Source organism: Myotis davidii, unplaced genomic scaffold (assembly GCF_000327345.1).
Source record: "Myotis davidii unplaced genomic scaffold, ASM32734v1 scaffold223, whole genome shotgun sequence".
Taxonomy (NCBI): domain Eukaryota; kingdom Metazoa; phylum Chordata; class Mammalia; order Chiroptera; family Vespertilionidae; genus Myotis; species Myotis davidii.
Window position 1 is genome coordinate 670,718 of NW_006294609.1, and position 10,280 is coordinate 680,997.

At 45.7% G+C, this 10,280-nt stretch overlaps 1 protein-coding gene across 1 annotated transcript in view; it reads left to right on the forward strand.

The window, feature by feature from the left end:
- UFD1L (ubiquitin fusion degradation 1 like (yeast)) overlaps positions 1-8,594 on the forward strand; it is a 19,109-nt gene extending 10,515 nt beyond the window's left edge. The window contains exons 7-12 of the mRNA XM_006768833.2: positions 3,111-3,179; positions 4,584-4,649; positions 4,916-4,963; positions 5,744-5,832; positions 6,721-6,802; positions 7,657-8,594. Of these exons, the coding sequence (XP_006768896.1) occupies positions 3,111-3,179; positions 4,584-4,649; positions 4,916-4,963; positions 5,744-5,832; positions 6,721-6,802; positions 7,657-7,731 (429 nt within the window). The 3' untranslated portion in view covers positions 7,732-8,594. The remainder of the gene's footprint in view (positions 1-3,110; positions 3,180-4,583; positions 4,650-4,915; positions 4,964-5,743; positions 5,833-6,720; positions 6,803-7,656) is intronic.
- Positions 8,595-10,280: the final 1,686 nt, after the last annotated feature.

The following is a 10,280-nucleotide window of genomic DNA, read 5'->3' on the forward strand; positions in this document are numbered from 1 at the left end:
GAATAAGCTTAACATTGTTATCCTTTTGTTTTGTTTTGTTAATACCAAGGATATTTTTCCTTGACTTTTTTAGAGGGAGTGGAAGGGAGGGTAGAGACAGAGAAACAGTGGTGTGATAGAGATTGGTTGCCTCCCCCATGGGCCCTGACCAGGGCGTAAGGTATGTGCCCTTGACCAGAATTGAACCCGGGTCCCTTCAATCCTCAGGCTGACACTCTATCCACTGAGCCAAACTGGCTAGGGTTTGTTATACTTATTAATCACATATCTGTGTATCATGGTGGTGAGCCTGCCAATTATGCCTCAGTTAGAAAGGTCTGCATTGCAACTAAAATCTCAGATAAGCCCTTTGCTGGGCTGTCAGGACACAGAAATGAGCCAGTCTAGGCCCTTGTCCTTACAATTCCCTCCATTGGAAGCAGACAGGCCCTCCTGGAGCTGGCCATGCGGTGCGCTCCAAGTGCTGTGGGGCACCTGGAAACAGAGCCTGGCCACATCCTCTTCCTTGTTTTCTTTCACTTTGGTTTTCTCTTAGCTCCTCTGGGCTTGTCCGTCTTGACACAGTCCTTCAGATCCGAACACCACTTATACTCATCTATGATTCCATGCTTTTTAGGTGTCTGGATCTAAACACTTTAGCTGTAAAGTGAAATACCACACTTCATCTTTCATGCATTAGTGACATGAGTTCCCATGAATTCACGACAGCATCCACTTACCCGTTATTCATGGAAACATGTCTGAGGAAAGATAAAATAGTTGCTAACCCTATTAATAGGCTATCCTAACACAGGCATGGAGCACAGTGATGTGAGTACCTTGTGTCCACTGTGACAATGACCAGGATTGACCCTCTCAGAGTTGCTGTCAGGGTCGACCACTTAGTCCTCAGGAGTGACCAGCCCTGGCGTGCCTTTCCCTGAGGCCAGCTCTTAACTCCTTCATACACTCTCTTGTCCCCTCATGGCCCGGGGTCCTCATGCATGAACAGGAGCCTGTGGCTCAGCCAGTCCCTTCCTGTAGAACCAAGAGGACACTTACTCCCTTGGTGTCAGTGTAGGGATCCAGTGTTCTCCAGTAATTTCCTTCTATTTGCAGCATCTGATATTGAGAATCCTTACTTTTCAATTTCTGCATCTTAAATCACAATTTTCTATAAAACTAAGAAATAATCCTATTGCCTTTAGCTTTGTGGGGAACATTTTAAGTATTGTCTACATTAACTGAATACTTTATAAGCTTCCATAATTAATTGCAGGTAGCCTTAATGTTATTGTTCTTTATTAAGGTAGTAATGCTAAATATAACTAAAAAGATGATATTTTTTGCACTGAAAGGGAAGGTGAATTACATAGAATTTGGAAATATAGAAGACTAGGTACTCTTAAAGGGCCCTTCTGATAAAACCCAGGTTAATCAGGTTAAAACTCAGATTATAAAAACTAGGTTGGCAAGAAATATAAGAAGTTTTCAAGAATCTCTCAGCAGGGCCATCCTGATGGCAGATGACTGTATCAGTCAGTGATATAGTAAGAGATCTGAATCAGAGACTTCCACATTAAACTGGAACTCTTAAAGGGGCCATAATAGACCCAGAGGTGGTGTTATCCTCATCCCAAAAGAAGGAACTCAGATTCTGTTTGGGAAAGGCCCCCCAGTTTATTTAAGCCCTCAGGACCGCCACAGATTGAGCAAGCAAGCAGGACCTTATAATACAGCCACGGGACACACAGCAGAGACAACAAAAGCAGATTTAGACCCTTAAGGAAATCAGCATTTGGATTTTCAGGTGTAAATATGAAATAATTATGTGTAAAATATTCAAAGAAATTAAAAAGTGGAATTATAAAATTTATTAAGCTACAAAAGAAAAGAAAAAACAGCCGGAACTGGTTTGGCTCAGTGGATAGAGCGTCGGCTTGTGGACTGAAAGGTCCTAGGTTCGATTCTGGTCAAGGGCATGTACCTGGGTTGCGGGCACATCCCCAGTGGGAGATGTGCAGGAGGCAGCTCATCGATGTTTCTCTCTCATTGATGTTTCTAACTCTCTATCTCCCTTCCTCTCTGTAAAAAATCAATAAAGTATATTTTAAAAAAAAGAAAAGACAGAAAGATTTGAAAAACAAGAGTTAAACAATAGCTGACAAAGAATGAAATGAAAGTTAAGTCTGGAAAAGTGACTTAGAATTCTGCACTGAGAGGCAAGGTGATAGAACATATGAGAACTTGAGGTTTGGAGATACTAAGAAAGTCAAACATGCTCTGTAAAAATCCCAGCAGGAGAGAATAGGGGAATGGAAATATTGTAAAGAAATAATAAGTGAAATTGTTTTACAAGTAGCCATCAGCCCATAGTTACAGGAAGTATGATGTACATCAAACAGGAGAAGTTACAGATATCACATACCAGATACAGGGAGGTGAACAGAGAGAAAATATGATACTTCCAGGAAAAGAGCAAATAGCAACCATTTGTAGTCCCCAAATAGCAGAATATTTTTAGAGGCTGAGAGAAAGTAACTCACTAAGCCTTCTTTAGAGAATGAGGCAACCACAAGACTTGAAACCAGGGGGGCAGTGGGCAGCAGCAGCTTGTCCCAGGCTCTGAACCAAAAGCAGTGTTGAAAAAATAGATTCCGCCACTTTTAATGTATGTTTTTATGTACTTGAGATTATCCTAAACGTGCAGCAACATAACTGATTTAATTTCTTTTCTCTTGGCTACATTGTATGCCCCTGGTGGCTATAATTTATATATGAATAAGTTTTGGCTATATACTATTCTTAGCAGTGTTGGAATGAGCATTCTTAGAGTTTTCTCTGCATATTTAAGCTAATTATTTACTTAGAAATTCCTAGGTGTATACATTCTGGGATAAGCTATGAGTGTCTTTTTCAATTTGGTCCATAATTCCCTTGTCTGATTTGAACTACTTTTAGGGAGTAGCTTCTGTTGAGTGATGTCCACCCCCGTGGCCTCGTTGTGTGGCTGAGGAAGGTGTTGTGGAGGTGAATGATGTGTCTGCAAGAGCCCAGTAGGGAGTCACAGTAACAGTGACAGTTCCCAGTGCTGCCATGAAACTAACCAACTGATTTCTGTGTTCCTACAGATCTATGAACTGCGGGTGATGGAGACCAAGCCTGACAAAGCCGTGTCCATCATCGAGTGTGACATGAATGTGAGTAACTTTGCTGCTCATAGTGCGTTCCACCTGGGGGAGACGGGCATTTGGTAGCACCTGTAGGCCAGTGCCCCAAGAGGATGTCACTGTCACACAGTCTCTAGGACTGTTTGGGTGAGAGAGGAGGAAAATGCTGCCAGAGCATCATGAGAAGGCTGCCGACCTTGTGATCCTTCTCAGGGCCAGTGGAGGTGGCACAGTTGCCTCCAGTTTTGAGATGGCTAAATCTACTGGCATCTCAGGCCTGCCAAAGAGTGCATCTTCTTAAACACTAAGGAAGCTCAATTTTTAAAAATATTTTTATTGATTTTAGAGAAGAAGGGAGAGGGAGAGAGAGAGAGAAACATCAATGATGAAAGAGAATCATTGATCGGCTGCCTCCTGCACACCTCCTACTGGGGATCAAGCCTGCAAACCCGGCATATGCCCTAGACCGGAATCAAACCCAGGACCCTTCAGTCCACAGGATGATGCTCTATCCACTGAGCCAAACCAGCTAGGGCAGGAAGCTCAATTTTTTAAAAAAGCTAAGGAAGGCTATTCAGCTCCTGAGTAGAAAGGAACTATTGGGACGCTCAATAGTTTGGTGGCTTTCCAGACAATGATGCTGAGCAAAAAAGGGCAGTCCCAAATGGTTACAAACTGCTTCCGTTTTTGTTTTGTTTTTTTGTGTGTGTGTGTTAACCTTAACCTGAGGATATTTTTTCCATTGATTTTTAGAGACAGTGGAAGGGAGGGAGGGAGAAAGAGAGAGGGAGAGAGTGAAACATTGATGTGAGATAAGCACATTGACTGGTTGCCTCCCACATGCGCCCCAACTGGGCCCAGGGATTGAACCTGCAACCCAGGTGTGGGCCCTTGACCAGGAATCAAACCCACGACCCTTCGGTGCACAGGCTTATATTTGACCACTGAGCCACATTGGCCAGGGCCGATTCTTGAAATGACAATACTTCAGAAAGGGAGGACATAATAGTGGTTACCAGGCGCCCTGGGTGGTGGAGAAAGTGGCCAGCAGAGGTGTAGATGTGGATGTGATGTAGAGAGAAAACATGAAGGGATCTTGTGGTGCTGGAACTGTTCAGCATCTCGACTGTGGGCCTACACTGGTGATAAAATTGTGAGAACTTGCACACACACACACACACACACACACAAAGTGAGTTCTTGTAAAACAGGAATTCTGAATAGTGTAGACGTCGATATCCTGGTAGCGATATTATACTATAGTTTTGTAAAATATCACCATTGGGAAACTGGGCAAAGTGTACAGGGCATCTTTCTGTGTAGGTTCTTAAAACTGCATGTGAATCTACAGTTGCCTCAGTTATAAACAGAAAAGCTAAGGAATCCTAAGTGCCAGCATGTCTCTCAACTTTCCCTCTCGCCTTGGGAATGCAGGTGGATTTTGATGCTCCCCTGGGCTACAAAGAACCCGAAAGACAAGTCCAGCATGAGGAGTCCACTGTAAGTTGTTCCTCCCTCCCAGCCTGGCAGGTTTGGCCTCTTTGGTAATGGCCTTTGGGGGCGTGTCCTGGTCTGTCCTGACTGCCGGCCTGTATTTGGCCTCTACTGGTGCTAGTGTAGCCACATTCCCTGCTTTTCTCCCAGCCCTGCTCCCAGGGGATGGCACAGCTGTTCCGGTGCAGAGACAGCAATAGAAATGAGGGGCCCAAGGGAAAAGTTGGGGTATCCTGCTGGGAAGCTTATCTCTCATTTTTCTGTCCCATCAGGAAGGCGAAGCTGACCATAGCGGCTATGCTGGAGAGCTGGGCTTCCGTGTGAGTACCAGGCCACATGTTTTACTTCCTGTGCCCCTGCCGCTCCATTTGCTCCTCCCAGCCACTCTATAACGCTCCATGGACATCAGCAGGGATTGGGCCTCTGGGTATCTGTGCATACATGTATCTGCCACTCTGTCAGTTCATAGCACTTGACTTCTACTTTCTCATGGAATCTTCTGAACAAATCTGTAAGGCAGCCACAGCTTTTTCTTCTTTTTAAAATTCTAACCTACCATAAAGTTAAAATAGTGCAATGGACACATATATACCTTTCACTTAGATTCACCAATATGGCCACATTTGCTTTATCTCTTAAGAATATGTTCTTCTTTTCTTGGCCTACACTGTTTAAAAATAAATTGCAACATGACCCTTCAGCACTGCTGCCAGCCCGACTCCCTGGGGAAGAAGGGATGACTAGTATCAGGGCGCTGGGAGGCAGTGGAGGACCAAAAGCTGAGCCCTGCGGCAGTTGCAACAGAGGGCTTAGTCCCTCCACAGGGCCCCAGACCGGTCCCCCAGAGCCAAGGCCAGACCTTTTCACCTGTCATTGGCTACTGGCTACTGGCTACCCCTGGCGGTGGTTGCTCTTGGGCCAGAAGACTCCTTTCATCTCACTGCAGTCCTGAGACAGAGTTCTCAGCTGCCCACACTTCAGCAGCTGGGGAGGGAGGGCTTCATTCCTGAGGGGGCCTCGGTGGCGCCCCCCAGAAGATATCCCTGCAGCAGTCTCAGCAAAGCACATACATGTGCTCACCCTCCTGCTTGCCTGTGTAGGCCTTCTCCGGCTCCGGGAATAGACTGGACGGGAAGAAGAAAGGTGTAGAGCCCAGCCCCTCCCCAATCAAGCCTGGAGACATCAAAAGGTGGGTCTGCCCTGCCTGCTCCAGCCTGATGCTTCATCATCATCTAGGGAGGGTCTGTGCCAGACCTCTGGGGTGGGCAGCCTCACTCCAGCTCTGGAAATAAAGCCCGGCTCAAAGAATCTAGCAGAGTGGATGAATTCCCACCCCCACCCCCACCAGCTCTCCTTGGGGGACTGGAACATGACAAAGAGTTGCTGTTTCCCAGGGGAAGTGTATCAGTATCTTTCCTCCAATCCTGGACCACTGCAGTACAGCCTCCACTCGCCTCCAACTGGCCCCTCTTCAGATCTCTCTCCTACTTAAAACCTTTCTAGTTCCTATCTAACCTGTTTTATTCATCAAGTCACAGTGTCTCAACTTCCTTCAAACAGGAGGCAGGAGCTGCCTCACAGATGTGTTTCTGTTTGGTCCAGGGACTCGGAGCAGATTCCCTGCTCTGGTGGCTGTCACAGTGGTGACAGGGATGAGATGTGTTACCTGCCATATGTCACCTCTCTACTATATGTTGGAGCAGAAGGATAATGCTAATAATGGATTTTTTACCCACTCTCTGAGTTTGGTACAAGTGTACCCCTTCAAGGTTGATCTGTGAGGCTAGAGGATGGATTTGAGGAGGACCTCCCAAGCCCCTAGGTGACCCTTCACTGCAGGCTAGGTCCCAAGTCTGAAGGCCCCTACCCATTTGCCTTCTGATTCTCTCCTGTAGGGATGCTGGGGAGCACCAGACGGCTGGCCCAAGGCCGGGGTGGTTGACAGCTGCATACCTCAGAATGAGAATCACCAAGAGGACACACTTCCTCTCTTTGGCTTGCCTTCCTCTTGTTTGTCAAAAGAGAATTTGAGTCTTTTTCTTCTGGAGCTAACATTTCTCCTCTTCCATCTTTACAGAGGAATTCCCAATTATGAATTTAAACTTGGTAAGATCACTTTCATCAGAAATTCACGTCCACTGATCAAAAAGGTTGAAGAGGTGAGTTTTATTTTTTAGTGATATGAGGGGGAATTCTTTCCATTTTGAATCAGGGTATTTCTGTCATATTTTTCTTCATTCCTGGGGCCCTCCTCCCTCTGGTGGCCTGGTTGGCCTATTGAGGCTGTGTGGAACGTGTGGGGCTGGGTGTAGAGGTGTGCGTTCGGGAGCTCAGAACCTTCATCTTCTATAGCTAACACCACTGGCTGACTAACAAAAGGAATGCATGAAAGATACCTGTTTTTGAGGGTTCAGAAAAAACAAGCCCTCTTTCTGCTGGTGGGAGACTAGCTTACTAAGGAATTCCACTTCTAAGAAATATCAGGCTGTGTGCAAACATATTAAGCTGGTCACCACAGCAATTTAAAATACTGCAAACCTAGAAGTAATATCCAGTGGTAGAGACTGCCTCTCCCACGTGATGAAATTCTCTGTAGGTTTTAGAATGTACTAGGTAAGAAATCCATTGTCTTGAGACTTGGGAATTACGTTTGAAATAGTTTATATAAGCACATACAGAAAAGTGACTAAAAGTATTATTTTGGGGTGGTGGAATTCCAGGTGACTTTTGTTTTGGGGTGTATTTTATACTTTATATATAGAAAATGTGATGCTTCTGCAAAAGGATATACGTTCACCCTTAGAATAAAGGCAGTGATAGACACATAGTTGTGATTGTGTGGTCATGTGTTCAATTCAGTTGATTATGATTTGTATTTATATTTCAAAAACATTTCTTATTATCAATAATGGAGCATAAGGAAAATGGGTGGATGGTACATGAGTCAGCAAAATAAAGCATTTTCTATAAACCTCCAAGAAATTTCTGAAAATAGTATTTTATCTTCACACAGGATGAAGCTGGAGGCAGATTCGTCGCTTTCTCTGGAGAAGGACAGTCATTGCGTAAAAAGGGAAGAAAGCCATAAGTTAGCCGATTGGGAAATAAAATACTCAATTGCAACATAATGGCTTTTAGTTACTGGCTCTGACAGGAATGAAACTATTGCAAAGGATGCTCTGTCACTTTAGGTTTGTTTAGAGCTACCTGAGAATTGTCTAGTTTAGTAAGGAAGTGGGATGCAGGACTTCGTGGTAGTACTTGAATTGGGTCCCATGGGCGGCGGCCTCCCCACTTTTGCTTTCAGCCCTTGGGAGCACTCCCACTGACCCAGCAGGAGCTGAGTTCCCCAGTTCCTGATAAAAATCAAAGGAAGGGGTTGAATTGCTCTAACTTTGATGTTCTTTTTATTTTATTTATCCTTTCTTTTTGTGGATCTGTAGCTTAGATGTTGCCTTTGGCCTAAAGAAAAGTGGTTTAAATAGATCTGTGCTCTATAAATAGTTATTCCATTACTCTGGCTACAATTAAGTATTTGAAGATGGGTTTTTCTGTTTTTATTTTACTTTTTTTTACTTTTTTTAACAAAAGAACCATTCCTCAGAAGGAAAACCTGATCTGAAAACATTTATACTTTCAGTTTTCATTTCAAAATAACTGGCTCCATGAATCTATTCTATTAGGGGGAGGGAGAGAACAACAAAACTTCATGGTGAAACACAAATGTGAATATTAGAATAAATAAACGCTAAAGATGGTCCTCTCTCTCCTACCCCATCTCCCACTCTCAGTTTAATGTATTATCCAATGTTCTGCTGGCCTGCATATTTTGTATTGGTCTCAGATCCTCACTTTCTATAAAGTGAGATCTTTTGACATGTTAACCCAATTATTCTCATCTCTTTTGTTCCTTGAGAGTAATTCCAAATTAAATTTTCAAATAAAAACAGGGAAAGACTAAAACCTGGATTTCCTCTGAATGTTTGATTAGATGTCAACAGGAATTGGTGCTTGGGCCACTGATCAGGAGTTGGAGGAAGGCTTGCTTGCAGGTACCCCTCATTCCATAGTGCTGTTAGAAAAGAACTTGGGGACAGGGGAGTGGCTCCTGGACAATGTATAGAGAAACGAGGCTATCTGACCCCTGGGGTGAGGGTGGTCAGGCCCAGATCTCCCCTTGTACCAGGTCTCCTCCTGCTTGTAGGCAAAGGATCCTCTGAAGAAGGCTCCTCCCAACACGCAGAAGAGGAAAGGTTGCACCACACCAGGACAACAGCCCAGGGTCCACCCATGTATCCTCAGAGAATGAGCACTGAAGATTGTCATGATGACCAGGGCTGATCATCCATCATGGTGATGGATGTGGTTTCAAAAGGCACAAAGTACCACTGTGACCTCCCTGGCTCCACTTAAGGCAGGGGTGGGGAACCTTTTCCCTGCCAAGGGCCATTGGCTATAACATTTGTGGGCCATACAAAATTACCAACTTAAAAATTAGCCTGCTCTGTTTGGTCAAACATTTAATTAACTCACCCCTAAGGCTTTGGCAGGGCCAGACCAAATGATTTGTGGGTCTTACATGGCCCGTGGGCCAGATGTTCCCCACCCCTGACCTAAGGAGTCTCAGTTTCACTACAGAGGTAGAAGCCCTTGGTGGGTAGGCAATCTTCATTGGCAAGATTACATTGCCTGACATTGTCATTTTATGCATGATAAAGAAGATGGCCCAGGGTTTTTGTCTTCCCTAGGTATCACCTACTATACATGTAATGAAATCGCTGGAGGCACACTCCCCTGCCTGGGCCAAGGTTGGACCCAATTGTGGGTCTCCTGGTGATACAGTGGGATAACCTGGAGCAAAAGCACTGGTTATTACTGCTGTACCCTGGTCCGCAACCTTATTGTCACACAGTGTCTTCTCCAAGCTGGGTCTGTGAGCCAATCTGGCAGGACTCCTGTAAAATTGCAGCTTTCTGAACCACCTGAAGGGCCTCTGACCCAGTCTCAATCATAGAAGGGGCCCAGCAGCCGCTTGTAAGGGGCTCCCCTGCATATGATCAGGTTTGCATAGGCTGGGGAACCATTGCATTGGTACTGCAGGGCTTTCTGTCTCAGGAAAGCTTTCACTCCTAATCAGGCCCTGGACTTGTAGCCAGGTCACTTGCAGCCTCCATGCCTCGGACCACCCCGCCTCTGTGCTCAGAATGCCCTTCTCGCCTCCACTTCCAGCCTGAGTTCCCTCGGGAGGTTGTCCCCCACCGTAGATACCCTACCCCTCCACACGTTATGCCCAGCAACCCCCGTTATTTTGTGAGTTCATCTCCGTCCTCGAGAGGTCACTGCAGCAGTAGACTCGGCAGCTGCACAGTGTGTGCTAACGACAGTAAGCCCGACCTTTGAGATTTGTGAAATAATAGTCGCTGAAAAGAACTGGCCTGACCCTCGGGGTTTCACAAACAGCCAACTTAACCTGGCGGCAGTGCAGACCGGGATGCCCACCCAACACCGGGCGGAGCTTTCTTACCCGCCGGGCACGCCCCCAGCCCTCTGGGCTCCACCCCTCCTGCCTGCGACCCGCCCCTCACGGCTGCTATTGGCTGCCGCACCCGAACGTCCTGTTTATGGGCGTGTCTCAAG